The 22,425-nt window shown below is 40.2% G+C and overlaps 1 protein-coding gene and 1 long non-coding RNA gene across 6 annotated transcripts; both read right to left on the bottom strand.

Moving 5' to 3' along the window:
• Positions 1-1,095: 1,095 nt before the first annotated feature.
• Plpbp (pyridoxal phosphate binding protein) lies at positions 1,096-22,397 on the bottom strand. Of its 4 annotated transcripts, XM_005338376.5 has the most exons (8): positions 22,223-22,395; positions 16,690-16,797; positions 16,578-16,613; positions 15,784-15,859; positions 7,271-7,405; positions 5,214-5,356; positions 4,322-4,420; positions 1,096-2,861 (listed from the first exon to the last, which is right to left on the bottom strand). In XM_005338376.5, the coding sequence occupies exons 1-8, from the start codon at positions 22,319-22,321 to the stop codon at positions 2,730-2,732; spliced, it is 828 nt and encodes a 275-aa protein (XP_005338433.2). In that variant the 5' UTR covers positions 22,322-22,395; the 3' UTR covers positions 1,096-2,729. The 4 variants fall into 4 exon arrangements, 3 of the variants coding, with proteins under 3 accessions (XP_005338433.2, XP_077887330.1, XP_021590966.2); XR_013430425.1 differs by lacking the exon at positions 5,214-5,356 and having other exon boundaries at positions 2,712-2,861; positions 22,223-22,397; XM_078031204.1 differs by lacking the exons at positions 16,578-16,613; positions 16,690-16,797 and having other exon boundaries at positions 22,223-22,396.
• On the bottom strand, positions 18,758-22,214 carry LOC144370451 (uncharacterized). Of its 2 annotated transcripts, none has more exons than XR_013430428.1 (2): positions 21,822-22,214; positions 18,758-21,510 (listed from the first exon to the last, which is right to left on the bottom strand). It is a non-coding gene; the product is annotated as an uncharacterized LOC144370451 (long non-coding RNA). The 2 variants fall into 2 exon arrangements; XR_013430429.1 differs by lacking the exon at positions 21,822-22,214 and adding an exon at positions 21,692-21,814.
• Positions 22,398-22,425: the final 28 nt, after the last annotated feature.

The raw sequence follows: 22,425 nt of genomic DNA, 5'->3' as shown, positions 1-22,425 counted from the left end.
TTCCTTCTCACCACCACTGCTTGTGGTTTCAGAGTTTGTTCTGCATTAAGATGCATCGATTCTCAAGTAATACAACAAACTAAAAACTGCACATTTGTTATATAGTGATATGTCTCTGAAGTTAGAGCCGCAAATCTAAGAATGCTATTTCTCAGTGATTAAAGCCAGAGATAGAGCACTTGACTAGGACATGAGAAGTCCTGGGTTCAATCCCTGTTACGGCAAAAAGCCAAGAATACCATGGTAATGTAGTGACCAAGCTGCAGACCAGAGAAGTCAGGAGTCTGGAGTTTATTTCTTACCCTGCCACCAACTTGTTCTGATCTCAAACAAGGAGGGTCCCTGCTCTGGGCCTCATTGCCTGTCCAAAAAATGATATCACCAAGTAGCCTAAAATACACGACCATCTGTTATGAGATTAAAATAAGAGAATATGAGGGAGAGTGCTTATTAACCATGAATGCTAAAAAAAAGAGAAAAACTGGAAGGGGATACAATTGAGAGGTTGCTTTAAGAAGTGTGATAAGCCTACTGGGTATGGAGGGAGGCATAGGCCTGAAATCCCACAGACTCAGGAGGATCACAAGTTTGAAACCAGCCTCAGCAATTTAGTGAGGCCCTGTCTCAAGATAAAACATAAAAATAAACACACCAAGAAATATGATAAGGTTAGCAGTGCAAATCAATGATAGAACGATTGCCTACCATGCATAAGGCCCTGGGTTTGATACCCAGCACTGCCCAAATAAATAAACCAACAAAAGAGAGAAGGAGACTAAAATAACCAGGAATCCCTTCCAGGGTAAATTGCTGACAGTGGAGCCCTAATTCTTGCCCCAGTTTAGCCAATGTCGCCATCTAGAGGCAATTCAAGAGTTTCCTGCAGCCAAAGCTAACCTCTTTGTAATTCCTGAATCATCTTTAATTTCCTTGCCCTAGAAGTTCAGAATCTCTTTTTTATCCGTAGCATGGCTTTGGCTGCATCTGTGATCCAAGAAAAACCCTTCTTCAAAGCCCAGGCTGGCAAGCAACAGGCGCAGCTGCTCCCTGTCGGTTCCAATGCCCACCTCCTGTTAGATCACTTACTACACCAGATCATAAAAAATAAATCTTTTAATTGCTTTGTAATTGGCACAGATGGTATAATTCAAACTCACATTTTATTTAACATTCTGAAATATCACACTATAGCTTTGATTTAAACAGTACAGGAATCATAATGGTGTGTTACAAAATTACATTCAGCAGCAGCATCATGTTCTCAAAGTTATTTCATAAAATTAAAGACGACGGCTTGAACAAATAAGAGAAAAAGCTATCTAGAAAATAAACAACCCACGTTGAATCCATCTGTCATGACTGTTAGAGAATTGTGCTTTCTGGTTTTTGAAGATATCAATGCTTTATTAACAATCAAGAAGAGCTTCAAAATTCTGGCTTATAAATACAGCGGGGAGCTGTAAATGTGCGTAGAAAACGCTTCCCCAGAAAGGAAACGTCAAAGGAAAGCCTTGTTGAAACCATGTGCCTGAACTGGCTTTAATGACTTCAATTTTTTTCTTTTTCTCCCCCCAGTACTGGGGATAGAATCCAGGACTCTATGTGAGCCAGGGAAGTGCTCTACCATTGAGCTATACCTCTAGCCCTTTTTTATTTTGAGACATAGTCTCACTAATTGCCCAGGTGGGCCTCAAACTTGAGTTCCTCCTGCCTCAGCCTCCCAAATGGCTGGGAATATAGGTGTGCACCACCGTGCCTGGATAGAACTTTCATTTTTGAGGAGTGGTGAAATTCAATTTTATTGTCTAGAAAGTCACCCGAAAGAGGATTATGGTGGAGGAGAAATTGTATTAAATTCCATCACTGTAGGTCCTAGAGGTAAAAGCTCAAAATCCGGTCTGTTCACAAGGAACTCAGAAAGACCCAGGTCCTATTTACAATCAATTAACCCCTGTAATTTCAGGGTCAGTATCACAGTGGTCAATGACACAAACTCCCTCTAGCAAAAATTTGTGTTTGGAGCCTAATTTAAACCACTGTTTATGTTACTTATATTGCCATTCCTGAGCAGAGAATGCCTTCCCTATCTACTGAGCAGCAAAGGTGACCATTAAGTAGCAACTTGTAAGAAGTCTGTAATCATAGGAATTTCCTATTGAAGTGGGAGGAGGGTGGGGAATCCCTCTGACTTCCATAATTATAGGCATTCATGACTCCATTTTTTTTTTTTCCCCCAGTACTGGGGATTGAATCCAGATTCTCAGACAAGTGAGGCAAATGCTTTTCCACTAAGCTATATCCAGCCCTTTTTATTTTGAAACTTGCTAAGGGTCTAAGTTACACACTCTGGCCTCCAACTTATGTTACTCCTCTTTCAGCCTCCCCCTGGGATTATAGGTATATGCCACTACCTTTGGCTCAATGACTCAAATTTTAACTTGAAAAAGAGATTCACAGATTGGTTGGTGCTTGTCCACAGAATTCAACATTAAACTCACTTCCTGGCTACGGATTTGGTATTTGCTCTGTAGAAGAGACTGGATTTCTCAAATTTAATCCAGAGCCACTGCCTGAAGCAAGCTTTCTATGTGAGATGGTTTCCATCAACACATGTGATGATCATCAGTGCTCTATCAAGGTCACAAGAGAGCATGATTGGGCTGTAACACGGGGATATCAAAATGAGAATCAGGGTTTGTGCATAGTTAGTCTTCTTGGTTGTCCTCAGCTCAGTGTTCCTGTGCCACCCCCACTGGGGCCTTCAGGTCTGTTGTACTCTTGTCCAGGGCAGGTTTCTTTGAGAAATCCCGGGCTCCAAAAATGGTGCTTCCTATCCGGACGTTTGTAGAGCCTACTTCAATCTATGGGAAAGAGGAGAAAGTATTGAGGATGATTTTTAAAAATAGTAAAATGAAGTTAATCTGAAACTGTGCCTCTCCTTCTGGCACTCCAGAGGCTTCTATAAAGAACATGATAATGCAGCTATGGGGTGTGGTTCTCCCTGGGGAAGTACCAGGGAGGTGTTCAGAAAGCAAGTAATGATTTCTGGGTTTCCACAGAACTTGGGGAGCTCGATGGCATTTAGTTCAGTGGACACCAGGGCTGTTGGACACTGGAGGTATATAGGATACAACTGTGTAGTGAAGAGTTGTCTCAGCCCACATGCCTTTCCAATGTGCCATGGTCAGGTAGAACAAAAAGCCTTACTACAATTATTAGAGCACAGAAGCTAACTGCATTTAACTTATAAACAGAAAGACTTTTTATACTGGTTTAGTATATATAATTTTCCAGGTATGTATTATGCTTTAATTTTTTAGAATTTTATCAAATTACTTACTATTCTTATTCATTATTATTATTATTATTATTTTGGTACTAGAGATTGAACCCAGATGTTTTACCACTGAGATACAACCCTAGTACTTTTATTTTTTAAGACCAGTCTTGCTAAGTAGCTTAGGGCCTCGCTAAATTGCTGAAGCTGACTTTAAACTGGTGATTCTCCTGTCTGAGCATCCAAAGTCACTGGCATGTGCCACCATGACTGGCTAGTTATTTACTATTCTATAAACTCATGTATATGTTGCCAATAAATATCCTCTATCAGTTTGTATTTACAGCTGTTGAATTCATGGTGAATCTACACATGATTAAGTATCAGATCACCTCACTAAGATTTACTGTCATGCTGGGCATGGTGGTACTCACTTGTAATCCAGTGGCTCGGGAGGATGAGGCAGGAGGATCTTGAGATCGAACCTAGCCTCAGCAACTTATCGAGGCCCTAAATAACTCAGCAAGACCCTGTTTCTAAATAAAATATAAAAGGGCTGGGGATGTGTCTCAGTAATTAAGCAACCCTTTTTAAAATCCCTGGCACACACACACATACACACACACACACACAAAAAAAAAAAAAAAAAAAGAAAGAAAGAAAAAGACAAGAAAAAAATACTGTCATATATTCATGCCCTGGTGTTTACATGATGAAAAATTAGTGAATTTCTCTTTTTTTGGTGTCAAAGGATTGAACCCAGGGCTTAGTGCATGCTAATGCATGTGCTCTACCACTGGGCTATCCTCCCAGCCTATAGTTTCTTATTTTCTTTTAGATTACACTCAGGAAATTATACTGAATTTTTGAAAATTAGATGTTAGGCTGTACTGTCTATAAATTTTCTTAGAATAGTTGACAATTCCTGGGACTGAGTAATCTGCAAGGAGGCATTTCAAAAGTTTACCTACCAAAAACCTATTTCTGCTTCATCCTTTTGGACCCTACTCTAAAGCAGAAAAGGGCACCCAGAAGGACACTTACTGCATGCTGGAAGTCCATGGACATGCCCATGCTCAGCTCAACTTGGTCAGTGGGGATGCTCAGCTTTCTACACAGCTCCTCCCGCAGGGACAGTAACACCTGACAGAGACACAAGCGTGATACCCATTTTATTCCTGCCATCTCTAATGATGTCTGAAAATAACCAAATCTGATCATCCCTGAAGATTATTTATTCTGCATGATTCTGAGGCCTGTCAAAAATGCCAGAAGTATTAGAAATGCTTTAATAAAACCCCCCACTTTCAAGAAAACTATTGGGCTATGGATGTAGTTCAGTGGTACAGCTCTTGCAGGAGGCCTTGGGTATAATCCCAGAACTGCAAACAAAATAAAACAGAAAAAAATAACAATGAAAGAAGAAAACTATCAGTCATTAGGAAGAAAAAGCTTTAAAAACTGTGTGAGCCAATTTCAAATTAGCTAGAAATGTCTGTGGTGTTTGAGAACCTACTGTTTCCTTTCCCTTATGAGAGAGTTCAGAAGATAATATCTACTAGGCAATATGAGGGATGTCTTTTTTTCTTTTTTCTTTCATAGCTCATAATTTTTTTAAAATTAGCAGTGGTGTTCATTTTGACAAGTCATATATGCATGGAATTTAATTTACTCCATTTCAGTCGCCATTCAGTTCCCACTCTCCTGCATTTCCCTCCTCTCCTCCCTCCGCCTAGTTTCCCTCCTCTATTCTGATTTTCCTTATTTTTGACTGTTACTTTTTATGTATGTGAAATGTCTTTGAAGTTAAACAGCCGGCCCAGGGCCTCATGCACGCTAAGCATGCGCTTTACCATAGAGCTACACCCCTAACCCTAAGATCCTTCTTTTGCACATGAGTAATCCCTCACCCCACCCAATTCCTGGCCCCCAGTACCTGGAAGTCGGGGTTTGGTCCTTGGCTAAGATCATGCCCAAAGCTTCCTATGGTCATCAGTCCCACGAATTCCAGGCTGGGACACTTGGTATTTATGTGTTCCACCATGGGTATTGTCTCTGAAGGTGGAAGGCCATGTTTACCTTCACAAAAAGAAACAGAAGACACATAAGCTGAAATGCCTTAAACAGCCAGAGGAGGAGGGCTCCATTTTCTTCCATCTCTTCTACCAGAGAAGGTAACTCTCAGATGAATACGTTATCATCAAGTCCTAAGGAGCAACTTTAGGTTTGGTGTTCTGTGTTGCTCCCCTTCTAGCCAGGTTCTGAATTTCTCAAGGAAAGAGCTATAAATCGGATTCTTTTTACTCCATCTCAGAATTTTGTTATTCATTTTTTTGTGTAGTGCTGGAGGAACCCAGGGCTTTGTACATGTTAGGTAAGAGCTCTCTGAGCTACATCCCCACCCATTTTCCCCCTAATACATGGAAATAGGGACTGAACCCAAAGATGATCTACTACTGAGCTACATCTCAAAACCTTCTTACTTTTTGAGTCAGGGTCTCATTAAACTGCAAAGGCTAAACTCAAACTACTGGGTACTCCTGCCTTAGCCTCCAAAGTAGCTAGAATTATAGGCATGCGCCACCATGCCTGGCTTCAAACATTTATTCTTAACAAAAAGATGCTTCCAACCTTATATGTGTGTGTGTGTGTGTGTGTGTGTGTGTGTTTACTTACTTACCTACCAAAAAGTTCCTTTATTTATTTTCTCACTTACTTACTTGTCATACTGGGGATTTTCCTCAGAAGCACTCTACCAGTGAGCTACATCCCAGCCTTTTTTTTTTTTTTTTGTGGGTCCAGGATTAAACGAGGGGCATTCTATCAATGAACTATACCACCAGGGCCCACCTGCTTGCCCACATTTTAAAATTTTGAGACAGTCTTGCTAAATTGTTGAGGCTGGACTCAGACACTTGTGCCACAATGCCTGGCTTCAAACACTTATTTTTAACAAAAAACTAAGAAGGAAGATGTGTGGAGTTCTGTGCTTACAGCTTTGCCTGCATCACCATATTCAATCCTTGCCACATTCTCTGAAATGGGTACTATTATGATACCATTGCCAGACAAGGAAAATGAGGTACAGGAAGGTTAAGTAACGGACCTCAAATTACAAAGCTGGAAAGTGGTGATGTTCAACCCTGTCTGATTTTAAAGGTCATGATCCTTCTTGCTATGTTAAGTTGTTATTCTAGGCCTTGTAAGATAGTCATTGACTGGTACTCACAGGGATTTTTCTTCGATTTTCTTCCAATGCAACACTAGGTAATCTTTTCAAACCCTAAAATGCATTATTCGTGTAACTCTACAGTCCCTTTCAGGAGTGATGATGACCTTTGGGGATTTTCAGGAGATCAGAGTCTCAATTTCTTTTTTTTTTTTTTTGGTGCTAAGGATTGAACTCAGTGGTGCTCTATCACTGAGCTATATCCCCAGTCCTTTTCATTTTTTGAGACAGGGTCTTACTAAGTTGCCCAGGCTGGGCTTGAACTTGTGATCCTCCTGCCTCAGCCATCCAAGTTGCTGGGATTACACATGCATGTGTCACTGCACCCATCCACATCCTTTCTTTTTTTTGTACCAGGGATTGAACCCAAGGGTGCTTAACCACTGAGCCGCATCCCCAGCCCTTTTTATTTTGAGACAGGGCCTTGCTAAATTGCTGAGGCTGGTCTCTAATTTTCTCCTGCCTCAGCCTACAAGCAACTGGGATTACAAGCATTTGCCACCCCTCCCAGCTCTGCACAATTCCTTCTTGATTCATCCTCTCCTCGCCCAAATTAAGATATAACAAACCAGGACATATTAAAGAATCATATAAGGACTGGCTTGCATATCATTATACTTCTATATCACACATATAACAACTTAGAGGCCTGTGACTTCTTTCTATAACTTTATGGGTCAGATACTTATGCTTATCATTCTCTGAGATCTTTAGTCATCTTAAAGGAGAGAAAAAAAATCTATAATTCAGGGATGGTAACTTACTCTCCTCTCCACTGGTGTTAATCTGGACCATAACCTTCAACCTTTCAGCAGAACCTTTCTTCTGCCAGGAACTGTTCACTTTGTCTGCTAACTTCATAGAATCTACTGTTTCCAGCATGAAGAGGTTGGGAACAGCTGTAAATAAGAAAGAAGCAAGGTAATTAACATGCAGTAAATCTTTGAACTGCTATAGGGAAAAATATCCCAGGAAAAGAAAAAGACATTCAAAGCTTAGTTCCACTAAGGAGATAAAAGGAGACAAACACAAGAGTTTACAAGATCTAAGTTCAAACATTAGATCATCAATGGCTCATGAGCAAAGTTGAATATGGAAAGGGAAACAGACACACCACAATCAGGAGGCTGGTAATTTGAGAGATTCTGAATAACAGGTTTCATCTGATTAAGTCTCAGTTCACACTGAGAGAAAAAGGTGTAGGTGACAAGAAAGACTAACTAGTGGAAGCCAGAGTACATGATATCAATGTGTTCTTAACCCTTCTGGGATGCAGGTGTTCTTGTGTGACAGGGATATCAAAATGACCCAAACAATGAAAGCTAAGTGGTTCACTGAAGGCACTGGAGCCATCTCCTTTTTCAAAGTGTACATGAGATGAAGTATCAGCCTTGCTTACCTCAGATAAAGATCAACAGTGACAGGCAACACCAACTAGTTATTTTTTAATTTAATTTTATTTTTTGTGGTACCCAGGAGTGCTTTACCACTGAGCTAATTTTTTTATTTTTTAAGACAGGATCTCACAAAGTTGCTAAACTGGCCTCAAACTTGTAATTCTCCTGACTCAGCTTCTTGAGTTTCTTGAGTTGCTTGGATTATAGGTCCAGCTATTTAGCATTTAACTCCCTACCCACCGTTCTGTGGATAGACCCCAGGGCCTTTGTGTACACTAGGCAGGCACTCTACCACTGAAAAATACCCCTAGCCCACATAATCATTTTTTTCTTTCCTTTTTTTTTTTTTTTTTTTTTTTTGAGACAGGGTCTCATATTGCCCAGGTAGCATTGCCCTCTCAAGTTTCCTGCCTCAGTCTCCCAAATAGTTGGAACTACAGGTGCCTGGCCTAAATTCTTTTTTTTTTTTTTTGTACCAGGGACTGAACCTAGGGGTACTTAGCCATTGAGTCCCCTTCCTTTTTATTTTAAAATGTTTCTTATTGTTGTTGTTGTTTTATTTTGACACAGGATCTCGATAAGTTACCTAGGGCCTCACTAATTGCTAAGGCTGGCTTTGAACTCATGATTCTCCTGCTTCAGCCTCCTGAGCCGCTGAGATTATAGGTGTGCGCCACTGTGCCCAGCTTAATTATTCCTTTTTAACAGCTAATGAAATACTATTATCTCCATGTAAAGAAGGGAAAACTGAGGCAAAGAATAGTCTTTTTAAATTCAAGTTTACAAAATTAACAAATATTAGAATTGTGATTTAAATTAAGGCAAACTGACTCCCTTTTCTTTTCTTTTTGTGGTCCTGGGGATTGCTCTACCCTATCCCTTACCTCCATATTCCATACTCTTTTTTTTTTTTAATGTTTATTTTTTATTTTTAGTACACAGTATCTTCATTTTATTTTTATGTGGTACTAAGGATCGAACCCAGTGCCTCATGCATGCCAGGCCAGTGCACTACCACTTGAGCCACATCCTGAGTCCCTCCATACTCTTTTTTAAAAAATTTATTCTTTTTAGATATACAAGATGAATTCTATACTCTTAATACTGAATTTAAGCTCAGGCTACTTTGCTTAAGAAAATAAATTTTTAAAAAATGACAAAGTATATGTGCTTCATTTAAAAAAAAAATCAAGCAATGTAGAAGCATATATGTAATAGCACCTGATATGGTGGCATATGCCTCTAACCCCAGCTACTCAGGTGGCTGAGGCAGGAGGATGACAAGTTCAAAGCTAACCTGGGCAACTTAATAAGACCCTGTTTCAAAATAAAAAATGAAAAGGGCTGGGGAGAAAAAAGAAAAAAAAAAAAAGGCTGGGATGGAGCTGGTGGGAGAGTACCCCTGGATTCGATAGTACCAAACAAAACAAAACAAAAGAGCAGGTACAATAAAAGTCAAAGTCCCTCACCCTAGAAGATTCTACTGTGTGACCTTTGAGATGAGAGTTCTTCCAGATCTATAGATGCTGGGGACTTGGGGACTGAACCCTGGGCCTCACCAATGATGTACAATGCCAGCCTCCATTAAAAAACAAACAAACAAATACCACAAACTGAATCATACTAAACACTCCATGGGTTGTCTGTTTCCATTCGTGAAATATACTGGAGATTTTTCCACATTAGTACCATAGAGCCACTGTTACTTAACAAACAAGCAAACAAACAAAAACAGCATTCCATAAACATATGATCACAATTTATATAATTATTCCTCTTTTAATGAACATATTAGGTTTTTTCTTTCTTTTTTTTTTACTACAAGGCTTAGATGTAGAACTTGTGCACATGTATAAGTATTTCTATGAAATAAATGAGCTCTAGAATTAAAATGACTAACCAAGCAGGAAGTAATTTGTGTGTGTGTGTGTGTGTGTGTGTGTGTGTATGGGATTTAATCCAGGGGCATTCTACCACTGAGATACATCTCCAGTACCGCTCCCCTCCCTTTGATTTTTCAGGCTTACTTAAAAAAATCTTTTTTTTTTATTTTTGTAGTTGTAGATGGACAGAATGCCTTTATTTTATTTGTTTATTTTAATGTGGTGCTAAGGATGGAACCCAGTGCCTCACACATGCTAGGCAAGTGCTCTGCCACTGAGCTACAGCCCCAGCCCTCTCTAGCCCTTTTTATTTTGAGACAGGATCTCACTGAATTGCTGAGACTTTCTAAGTTGCTGAGGCTGACCTTAAACTTGCAATCTTCCCACCTAAGCCCCCGAGTTGCTGGCATTATAAGCATGCAACACCATGCTGGTGCCATGATGTATCTCCAACAACAATACATTAGACCTCTGCTCCCAGACAAAATGGAATACAGGAACCAGATTTGCCCTCCCATCTTTTGAAACAACAAATAGTGTAAGAAACGTACATGAAATAATAGTTATAAGAACTAGATATCACATAATGAAAGACAAAAGAGAAACAAATGGAAAGAGCACCACAACTATTCCAGCTTACTGTCTGGAGAGAGTTTTCTAGAATATGATACTGTGAAGAGGAACGGAGGTAGAGTGTGGTGGACTTTGAGTTAAGGGAATGGAGCTGAGTACCTAGGAAGACTAAGGCAGCCATAGTTCACAGGATGGAATGACAGAGAGGAGGGAGCTGCACACAAGATGCCAGTGGTCTGAAATAGTCTCCCTTCAAGTATTCAGGTGGGCAATGATCAGTGTACTCATGTGAGGAAATTGCACAAGGCCCAAGAAAAAATTATTTGAAAAGATAAGAAGAAACAGTGCCTGAGGTTCTCATAGGATGTGGAACTGTGCCAATTCCCACCAATCAGGCTGGAAAACTCAAGATTTAGGGCAATGGTTAGAGTACAGAGGGGTCTAGCCTTAGTACCAGGGAATAATTAACCCTAAACTAAGTTCTGCTGTAGTCACACCAACTAATCTTAAAAGCAAGACCTAAAAGTATCAAACTATTCCCAAGAAACTTAACTCTATTATAGAAAAAAGCTAAAAAATATTAATAGGAAGATAAAAATACTACCATTCAACAAGATAAAATTCACAAAGTCTGGCTATCCAAACAAAAATTACCAGGTATGTAAGCAGCAGAAAAATATGATGCATAATGAGGAGTTATATCAATCAATTGAAACTGATTTAGAACAGACAAAAATGAAAGAATTAGTAGAAAAGGTTAGACAAACACTTATAGCTGTCCCATATATTAAAAAAAAAAAAAAACATGGAAGGTATGTGTGTGTACACACACACACCCATATATATGTAGACTCAAACTGAACTTACTTGTTTTTTTTTTTTTTTTTATACTGGGGATTGAATTTAGGGGTACTCAAGCACTGAGCCACATCCCCAGCCCTATTTTGTATTTTATTTAGAGACAGGGTCTCACTGAGTTGCTTAGCGCCTCATCTTTGCTGAGATTGGCTTTGAACTCTCTATTCTCCTGTCTCAGCCTCCCAAGACACTGGGATAATAGGTGTTCTCGGCTCAAATTGAACTTCTAGAATGAAAACTACAAGGTATGAGATAAAAAATTTCACTGATGACCAATTAGACATGGCCAAAGAAAAGATTAGTTACCTTGAAGAAATTATTTAAAATGAAATAATAATGCTCCAAATAGTCCTAAAAAAAGTCTATTTTTTTTTTTTTTTATGGTGCTGGAGATTGAACCCAGGGTTTGCACATGCTAACATGGGCTCTACTAACTGAGCTAAATCCTAAGCCTGTTTAGTAATTTTCTAAAAAATATCTAAATATGATGAAAACTATAAACACACAGATCCAAGAAATTCATCAAACCCCAAATATAAGAAATATGAAAAAAGGGGAAATAGCCAGGTGTGGTGGTGCATGCCTATCATCCCAGCTATTTGGGAGGATAAGGTAGGAAGGTTTAGAATTTGAGGCCATCCTGGACAACATAGCACGACCCTGTCTTAAAATTAAAAAGCACAAAGGAGTTGAATAGATATTTCTCCAAAGTATACAAATGATCAATAAGCACAGGAAACAATGCTCAATATCATTAGCCATTAGGTAAATGAAAATCAAAATCACTACGCAAAAAAAATTACCATTTCATATTTTATGATTCCATAGTTCCTTTGTTGACTTATTAGCCATAACTCTTGTGTATGTGTGTGTGTGTGTGTGTGTGTGTGTATTTGTGTGTAGTACTGGGGACTGAATCCTGGTCCTTGCGTATGCCCGGCAAGCATTTTACCACTGAACTAACAGCCGTAGCCCTTTTAAAAAATTTTTGACAGGTCTCTCACCAAGTTGCTCAGATTGGCCTTGAATGTGTGATCCTTGTGCCTCAGCCTCTGTGTGCGCTAGTGTGCTTGGCAATGGCAATAACTCTTTATTAAGTGATTTTTTTTAGAGAATTTTTTTTTAATATTTATTTTTTTAGTTTTTGGCAGACACAACATCTTTGTTTGTATGTGGTGCTGAGGATCGAACCCGGGCCACACGCATGCCAGGCGAGCTCGCTACCGCTTGAGCCACATCCCCAGCCCCTATTAAGTGATTTTATTAGTTGCTTTAGGGTTTAACAGTTCACCTTCAAGGGGTATATCATCATTTCACATATAGTTCAAAAACTTTACAACACTGTATTTTTCTCTCCTTTTTTTTTAAAAAAATATTTATTTCTTTTAGTTGTAGTTGGACACAACACCTTTATTTCACTTGTTTATTTTTGTATGTGGTGCTGAGGATCGAACCCAGGTCGTGTGTGAGGCAAGCGCTCTACCACAGCCCTCTCCTATTCTTAATGTCATTGTTGTTATGCATTTTGCTTTCACATGTGATAAACCCCAGAATACATATTTTTGTTTATATGACAACATATTATAATAATAGAATAATAGAAAAAATTAGGTAGATTGTAGGCTCTGTCCAGCACAGACTACTGAACCCGGGTCGCTGGAGTGAAATTGGGGTGACATGAAAAGATCACGAAGACACGGAAATACCTTTTTCTGGGCGTCAGGACAGCTTCGCTGTCTCACAGCCTCAAGCTCCCGCAAAATGGGGCAAGAGAAAGACACGAGAGGCTGGTGTGAGAGAGGGGGCACATTCTGAGGTTCAGCTTTTATTTCTGAGGGGAGCTAATCCATGGAACACTCTATCCAAATAAGGGCAAAAGGGTAGGATTACAACAAACAGGTGGGTGTAATTCAACCCCATTGGTGATGCCCACTCCCAGAGATGCACCTTTCTAATCTGAGCCGGAGGTAAAGTCCACTTGCATTGCAGAGTACAATACCAGTCCAATACCTCATTACTCAGGACTCAAAAGTGTGTGCCCAGCTCCTGTTCAGGGTGTCCCCGACAGTAGATAATTTGATAAATCTCTAGCTAGATGGGATTAGTGGGAAAGTGAGAAGATACAAATTACCAATATCAGGAAGGAGAGAGTTGACCTTACTAGAGATTCTAAAGATATTAAAAGGATAATATAAAAATATTACAAGCCAGGTGCAGTGGTGTACATTTGTATCCCAGCAACAAAGAATAAACTGATAAATTGGACTTCATCAAATTAAAATTGTTTTTCAAAAGACACTGTTAAGAGAACCATAGACTGGAGGAAAATATTTGCAAAGCACATATCTGATAAAGGACTTATATTCAGTACAAAGAACTCTCTAGTTTCAATAGTAATAGTACAATCCAATTAACGAATAAGCAAAAGAGGATTGGGGATATAGCTCAGTGGTAGATATGTGTTTGCCAGGCATGTGTGAGGTTCAGGGTTCACTCCCCAGCAACAGGAAAAAAAAAAAAAGAAAAACAATGGGCAAAAGACTTAAGACACCTGAAAATATGTAGACATCAAAGATGGTAAACAGGTGAAAAGATGTTCAACATCACTAGCCATTAGATAAATGCAAAGACTTGACTCCATATCATCATCTTCTTCTTTTTTTTTTTTTTTTTGTAATAAGGACTGAATTGAGAGGTTACCATTGAACTACATCTTCAGTCCTTTATTTTATTTTTTGAAGGGGGTACTGGGGATTTAAACCAGGGATGCTTTATCACTAAACTACATCCCCAGCCCTTTTTATTTTTTTAGTTTGAAACAAGGTCCTGCTAAGTTACTTAGGGCCTTGCTAAGTTACTGAGGCTGGCCCTGAACTTGTGATCCTCCCACCTCAGCCTTTCATTGCTGGGATTATAGCCATGCACTATCAAATTAGTCACATACCTATTAGAATGGCTAAAAGTAAAAGACTGGGGCTAGAGATGTAGCTCAGTGGTAGAGTGCTTGCATAACACGTTCAAAGCTAGGTTTGATCCCCACAACTACAAAAAAAGGACTGACCATATACTGTTATCAAGAACTTCAACAATGCTGGTAGAAATTTAAAGTGGCACAACCATTTTGGAAAACAGCTGGCAGTTTCTTAAAATCTAAAGATTGCTGGGTGCAGTGGCATGTGTCTGTAATCCCAGCACTTGGGAGGCTGAGTCAGGAGGATCACAAATTTGAGTCCAGGCTCAGCAACTCAGCAAGATCTTCAGCAACTCAGTGAGATCTTATCTGAACTGTCTGAAAAAAAAAAAAATAGAAGGACTGGGGATGTAGTTTAGTGATAAAGCTTCTTTGGGTTCAATCCCCAGTACCCCCCACCCCTCCCCCAAAAAGGTAGAGATAAAAGAGCAGTACAGAGTTTAGACCTCAGCACTAAAAAGAAAAAAAAAAGTTACACATTAGACATACACTATGTGAATCAGTCATTCTACTTTTAAGTATTTTACTCCAATGGAGAAGAAAATATATGTCCATACAAAGACTTGTACATGAATGTTCACAGCAACTCTCTTGTAACAGATAAAAATTACAAGCGAGTCAAATTTTTGACAGATCCATGGATAAAGAAATTGTGACATATTTATACAATGGAATAAAATAAAGAGAAACAGTAAAGAGGAGCAAACTGCTAAACACATGCACGAACATGATGAATCTCAAATTTATTATGCTGAATGACAAATATACGAAAAAATATAAAATTGTGAATTAGTCTACAGTGATAAAGCAGGTAAGAGGCACTTGAGCAAGAGAAATGGGGAGGAGCAAGAAGGGAAGGATCACAAAGAGACAGGGGGAAACCTTTTGGGGAAATGGATATGTTGATTTTTTAATTGCGATGGTTTCACAGGTATAAACTTATGCCTAAACTTATCAAATTGTACATTTTAAATATGTGCAATTTATCATAAGTCAATTATACTTTTATCAATTATATTTTAATAAAGCTGTTAAAAAAATAGTTTAGTTTTGATACCTTGAGAGAAATTCAGTTCCTCAAGATCTCCATCTGTCACTATCATATAGTTAAACCTTTCTATAGTTAATTTTTTTTTTTTTTGGTGCTGGGGATCAAACCCAGGAGTTTGTGCATGCTAGGCAAGTGTGCTACTACTGAAGTATAACCCTCAACCCTGAAGTTAATTTTTTTTTGTACCAGGGATTGAATTCAAGGGTGCTTAACTATAGAGTCACACCCCCAGGCTTTTAAAAATATTTTATTTAGAGACAGGGTCTCACTAAGTTGCTTTAGGGCCTAAGTTGCTGAGGCTGGTTTTGAACCTGCCATCCTCCTGCCTCAACCTCTCAAACCACTGGGATAACAGATGTGTGCCACTGCACCTGGCCCCTATAGTTAATTCTTAATTTTACTTTTCTAAATATTATTTTAAAAAATTCAACAATACACATGGTGAATTGGGTATGCTCTAGTAAGTTGCTCTCTTACATAGAAGGTAGCCTAAGCCATATGATGTTGCAGTAGTTTTGTTTTCATATTTAGAGTTTCATCTTACCCATCAATTTGTTGACGTTTTGTTTCTGTAGGTGGCCAATGAAATGCCATTTGATCTCAGGACATGAAGACAGAATCTGAAGTGAAAAAGATAACCATGTTTGACTCATGTTTTATGGAGGCCTCTCCAGTTCAAATAATTTGCACACTTCTAGTGACCTTTCAATCTGCTCTGTCCCTTAAATGTAATAAACTGCTATTGCCATCTCTTAATGAGGCAAAAGGAAACTTAAAAGAAAAATCTAAGGCTTCTACTGTGTGCCTTCCTTGTTCCCATCTACTTTCTCCATCTTTTAGATATTACCCTTTAAGGATGAACTGATTTAAGCTTTCAAATCTCAAAAGGACAGAGGATTACAGCAAGCTCTTAAAAATCATCACTTCTTTCCAGACACAGTGGTGCACACCTGCGATTCCAGAAAACCAGGAGGCTGAGGTAGGAAGACTGCAAGTTTGAGTCCAGCCTCAGTTGTATCATGAGACTTTGTCTCAAAATAAAAAATAAAATGGATTAGGGGTATAGTTGAATATAAAATGCAATGAGGTACCCCTGGTTTTAATCCCTAGTACCAAAAACAAAACAACAACAAAAATACCATTTCCAAATGGCCACAAAAGAGAAAACAATAGTGTGAATAAAGACAGAAAAATCTGAGTATTTGGGACAGAAGGCAGAAATGAACTAAAATTTTTTACTCCAGCCCAATTTCCTGCTTAACCACCAACAAGGAATCTAATTTTCAATTAAAGGGTCAAGATTCAGATACAAACAGGAGACTTCTGATATCCACTTACTTTAGGATTTGATGCTTTTTCTAGAAGTTCCTGAACCTAAAGGGTAAAAACAGAACGTCAGAAGCCTGGCAATCATGACTCTTTCAAAGGCTCTCTGGGAGAGGGTTCTTACATAGTTCTCTCCAAAAGTGCGCTGGCCGTGACCATAGGCCTCAATCACCATATCTGCTGGTTTGGTTTTGCTGACTGCTACTAGCCGGGGCTGGATGGCTGGGAGATCCTGCCAAGAGATAAAGCATCACATGAGTGAACATTTGGGAAAATTATCCCAGTTAAGTCCTGTAGGATGCATTCTGTAGAACCATCGGCATAGATATCAACTGGGCATTGGTAAGATACATTTTTCTGATATTTCAGGGAGATTAGTATCAAAGAATAGTGAATTGCCCGACTAAAACTCAGAGATAACTCCAGGGAAACTGGGCTAATTGGGTTGCGCGAAATAACCACACAAGAGACACAAATACCTTTTTCTTTTGGGGTTGCTGTGACAGTTCCTCTGATATTAAGGATCCACAGAAGAGAGAGAGAGAGAGAGAGAGAGAGAGAGAGAGAGAGAGAGAGAGAGAGAGAGAGAGAGCACACACTGACCCCTTTTATTGAGGAGAAGCTATTCAAATGAGGCAAGGGGTCAGGTGTCAGGGGCTGAGTCTATCTTCATGATGTCTGCTGTCAGCAGGTTGACCTACACCTGTGTAGGCCACACTCAAGGGCACAGTAAGAGAAGGGGACACACACAAGGCACTTCCATGGAAGATTTTATCCTAAACAGGGCAAGGGGTAACATTACAAAGGAATAGGTGAGTGTAGCTCCACCCATGGGTCTATAGCAAGACACACCCATGCATGAGACACCATCCCTCAAACCCAAAAAGGGTGGGGAAAGCTTTGCCACATTCTGCCACTGAGCACCTCAGCATCTAGCTAGGGAGTGTGACTCAGTCACATGCAAGGTTGGTCTCCCACAGTGAATAATGTATTTTATTTTGAGACAGGGACTCATTAAACTGCCCAGGCTGACCTTGAATTTGCAATCCTCCTACCTCAGCCTTCCAAGTAGCTGGGATTATAGGTGTGTATCACAGTACCTGGTTCATAAATGTCTTTTATATTCCTGGTTCCTCAACTTAGTGTTAACTACTTTAATAACTAGCAAAAGGTATTTCTCTCTCAGGGGAGCTAGACAAGTTAAAGCAATATTTCCTTAAAGTGCAGTCTTTGATCAACTGCATTAGTATCACCAGGATCCCACTGAGATCTACTGAATTTGAATCTCTGGGGCTGGGTTCTGAGAATCTCCCTTTGGTTTTGTTTTTATGGTGTCACGGATCAAACGTAGCACCTTCTCCATGTCAGACAAGTACTCTGCCACTGGCTATACCCCCGACCCTCAGAATCTTTTTTTTTTTGGTACCAGGGATTGAACTCAAGGGCCCTTAACCACTGAGCCACAACCCCAGCCCTTTTCTTTTGAGACAAGGTTTTGCTAAATTGCTTAGTGCCTTGCCAATTGCTGAGGCTGGCTTTGAACCCGCGATCTTCTTGCCTTAGCCTTCTGAGCTTCTGGGATTACAGGCATGCCCACCATGTCTAGAAAGAATCTCCTTTCCAACAAGCTCTCCAGTGATTCTCATGTACACCAATGTTGGAGACCACTGAGTCTGGCTAAAGGAAGTTTCATGGAGACTTAAGAATCACTTCCTGGGGTCGGGAGTGTAGTCAGTGGTACAGCACTTCCTGGCACTGGGTTTCCACCACTGCAAAAAGGAAAGAAACAACAAAAAAACCCAAAAAGTCATTTCACTAAAGGGAGGCTTGGTCCTTGTCCATGGTGACATTCCAATAACAGGGGACAAGGTTTTGAGAAAAAGGATAAAGTTTTCCCAATTTGCTAGCACACGAGAAAAGCAGCAGACTAAGCTGTTAAAGGCTGTATGCAATTCTAACTGCCAGGAGAACAGAGGGTTTTTAAAAGGGGAATACATGGACTGTGCTGCAAGCATTATGATCAGTAAATATAATAAGTCCAACTTGTGTCCCTGAGAGAGCCATTGCTTGGGTTTCCAGGTCTGGAATTTCCTCATACTTGTGGGCATGATAGCTTAACCTGAGACAGGAAAAATGTTAGTCGTTTTCTCCACAATTAGAGAGGGGACACAGTTTTGGAAACTTACTCTAGCCCTGGTAAAATTACTTTATTTTTTCTTCAAAGAACAATAATATTTATTGGGGAACAGCAGAGCACTACAAGGGTAATATGAGTGCCTTACAGTAAACTATGGGTGTATTCAAGGAGGTCGAGGCAAAGGAAAGTGTTTCTTTTGGGAGAGTGGGTACTAGAGATTTAACCTAAGGGGGTTTTACCACTGAGGTACATCCAAAGCCCATTTTTATTTTTCATTTTGAGACAAGTTCTCAATAAATTGCTGAAGGCCTCATTAAGTTGTTGAGGCTGGCTTTGAACTTGTGATCCTCCTATCTCGGCCTCCCAAGTCCCTGGGACTATAGGTATGCACCATTGAGTCTGGCTAAAGGGAAGTTTTAAGAGACAAAAATGAAGATTACATCAGATATTTTGAAACAATTATCTTTTGTCACCATGATTAATAACAAGAATGGTGTCATTCTGAGGTTGAACACATAGCTTTTGGGTAGATGTCTTTGTAGAAATACTCCCCCGCCCCCTGCCAAGTACTGGGGATTGAACCCAGGGATGTTCTACCACTGAGCTACATCTCCAGCCCTTTTTGTTTTTATTTTATTTTGAGACAGGGTCTCACTAATTTGCTGGGGCTGGCCTTTAACTTGTGATCCTTTTACCTCAGCCTCAGGAGGAACTGGGATGCAGGCATGCACCACTACTCCCGACTAGGGAGTACTTTTTGTATAAGGATATGGTGGTCTTTTTAAGCTTTAAGCTTGTGGTTCTTTCATGGTAGGTGAAATCAGATGATTATGCATAAGAACCATTCTAAGGTTCCAGATTAACTTCTAGGTTTTTGGTGTTTTTAAAAAATGTCTTTATTAGTGCATTTTAGTTATACATACAAGTGGGATTGATTTTGACATAATCATACGTACATGGAATATAATTTGTTCTATTTCAGTCCCCAGTGATTCCTCTTCCCCTAATCTTCTCCCTTCCTTTTCCTCCCCTTCCTCTCTTCTACTGGTCTTTCTTCTTCCTTTTATTTATTTACTTAGGTATTGGGGATTGAACCCAGAGGTGTTTTACTACTTAGCCACACCCTCAACCCTTTAAAAAAAACTTTTTTAAAAAAATTTTTATTTGGAGACAGGACTGTTCTAAGGTGCTTAGGGCTTCACTAATTTGCTGAGGCTGGCACTGAACTTATCATCCTCCTGTCTCAGCCACCCAAGTTGCTGGGATTACAGGCATGGGCCACTGTGTCCAACCTATTTATTTTTTTTTTTGAAAAGAAAAGAGTGATTTATTTGCTGCAAGCTGGGGAAGTAAAACTGGCTCCAACATGCCTGGACTCAGTCTCCCTGCTGCTCACTGGGATACCTATTTATTAATTGGTGCTTTATAGATATACAGAGATAGAATTCACTATAGTACATTCAGTTATGTACACAGCATAATTTTGTCAATTGCATTCTGTAGTTCTTCCCTTTTCCTGTCCCTCTTCCTCCCTCTCAATACCCTTCCTTTACTATACTGTCTGCTGTTTTTATGGTATCTGCCTGCCCTCCTTTCCCTTATTTTGCTCTAGCTTCTGCATATGAGAGAAAACATTTGATCCTTGACTTTCTGAGTCTGGCTTATTTCACTTAGCATGATGTTCTCTAGTTCCATTCCTTTACCAGCAAATGCCATAATTTCATTCTTCTTTACAGCTGGGTAAAACTCTATTGTGTATACATGCTATATTTTCTATATCCATTCATCTGTTGATGGATGCCTGGGCTGGTTCTATAACTTGATTATTGTGAACTGCATTGATAAAAACATTTATGTGACCATATCATTAGAGTATGCTGATTTTAGTTCTTTGAGAAAAATAACAAAGAGTGGGATAGCTGGATCATCACATGGTGGTGCTATTCCTAGTTTTTTGAGGAATCTCCGTACTGCTTTCCAAAATGGTTGTGTTAATTTACATTTTTACCAACAATGTAGGAGTGTACCTTTTTTTCCCACATCCTCGGCCTGGTCTAATTATTAATATTGCCCCATTTATTCTAAAAGTGGTCTGATTAGGTCTATGTCCAAACCACCTGTGAACATGCCTGAATGGATGATGATATGTAATTTATTGTTCAATCTAAGACTCTGCCACCCAGTGGCAGAACTGAGACTGGAACACAAACAATTCTGGACTCAGGTGTAGACCTATCTGACCTCTTCCTATACCAATTACATAAAGAGCACTGCTTCCCTGTATATTCTGCTGCAACGAATCCACACAGAAGCAATCAGAGACTGATTAATCCATATAGGTCAGTCTTCAAGTCCCTCACTCAACCTGGGATTTTCATAGAATCACAGTATTCTCAAAGACATGTAGGAGTCCGGTTGAGTGTAAAAAGTCTCATTTTTCTTCTTTCTTAGGAAGACCATCAGTTTTGTAGGAGACAAAATTCCTAGGATCATGCTGATGAATAAATGGTTTTCAGAGGGAAAAGTGGAATAGGCAGCCCATCTACCTGCCAGAGACCCTGGGATAACCTCCCAAAGTGATGTTTATTAGGGGAAAACCTAGATTTTTTTTTCTTGGAGAATCATTGATAATCATAAAATATTAATTCCAGGAAGAAGCTTAGAGCTTTCAGAGTTCATTCTATTGCTGTTCAGAACAGGAAACAGAGCGCCAGAGTAGTTAAATGATTTGTTCACGGTAGCATCTAATTAGTAGTTAAGGAAAGACTGGAATACAGGTCTTCTGTCTTCTTGCCAGCATTCCGAGTTCTGAAACCATAAACACTTTATCAGAGAGGCCTTTATCCTTTGGGTTCAGATCATTGATACTATTCAGCTATCTTGCCCAGAGATGAGCAGGTACTGATGATCCTGGAAGCCCAAGAGGCAACAAAATATATATGGTAGAAAAAACAAAAAACAAACAAACAAAAAAACCCCAACAACATACTTCTTTAAAACCGCTTGGGATGGCTTCCTCCAGCTCCAGACTCACAAATGCAGTTCTGGTGCCTGCAAAGTCGGGCCAATCCACCACCAGGATTAGCCAGGGGAGGAAACGACATTCACTGAGCACCTACCTACTAGCTGTCAGACACTGCCACACACGTGATCTCGGGTGATGAGGCTCCTTTGCATGCTGTGGAATCACACACTTCTCATGCAGCCTGTGTCTTACAAGACCCCTACACCAAGCAATGGAAAATGGCCCCGACATCTGGAGACCAGTCATTTTTACTATGTGGTGGGTCATTTTTGAACCGAGAAAGCCAACCTCTGGGGAACCTAACAGACACAACTCGAGGTCACGGAGGAGATCCTTCGCTAGCCTTTCTGGGGCTCCGCAGTTCCTCGCTCACGCTTCGCCTGCGGGTCCCGCCCCTCGGGGAGACACTTGTGCGTCACCGTGACGACCTAGTCCCACGCAGGTGTCCCCCTCCTCAGAGGCCGCCCATCGTTCCCCCACATGCCCTTTCCTCACCCTCGGCCGCCTCGCCACAGCCTGCTGCACGCGCTCGTTCACTGCCCGCAAGGCGAACCCGACTCCCAGCTCTGCGGACATGCTGCCAGCTCTCCACATTCCCCGGGGACAGACGCAGAGCCCCGGACCCTCGGAACCCAGGGGCTGGGACCACCTTCCGGTCCCGCCCAGCTCCCGCCCTGAGACCCAATCACAGTTCTCCA

The sequence above is a fragment of the Ictidomys tridecemlineatus genome, chromosome 14, assembly GCF_052094955.1.
Source record: "Ictidomys tridecemlineatus isolate mIctTri1 chromosome 14, mIctTri1.hap1, whole genome shotgun sequence".
NCBI classification, from domain to species: Eukaryota; Metazoa; Chordata; class Mammalia; order Rodentia; family Sciuridae; genus Ictidomys; species Ictidomys tridecemlineatus.
This window is presented reverse-complemented; position numbering and strand designations above follow the sequence as displayed.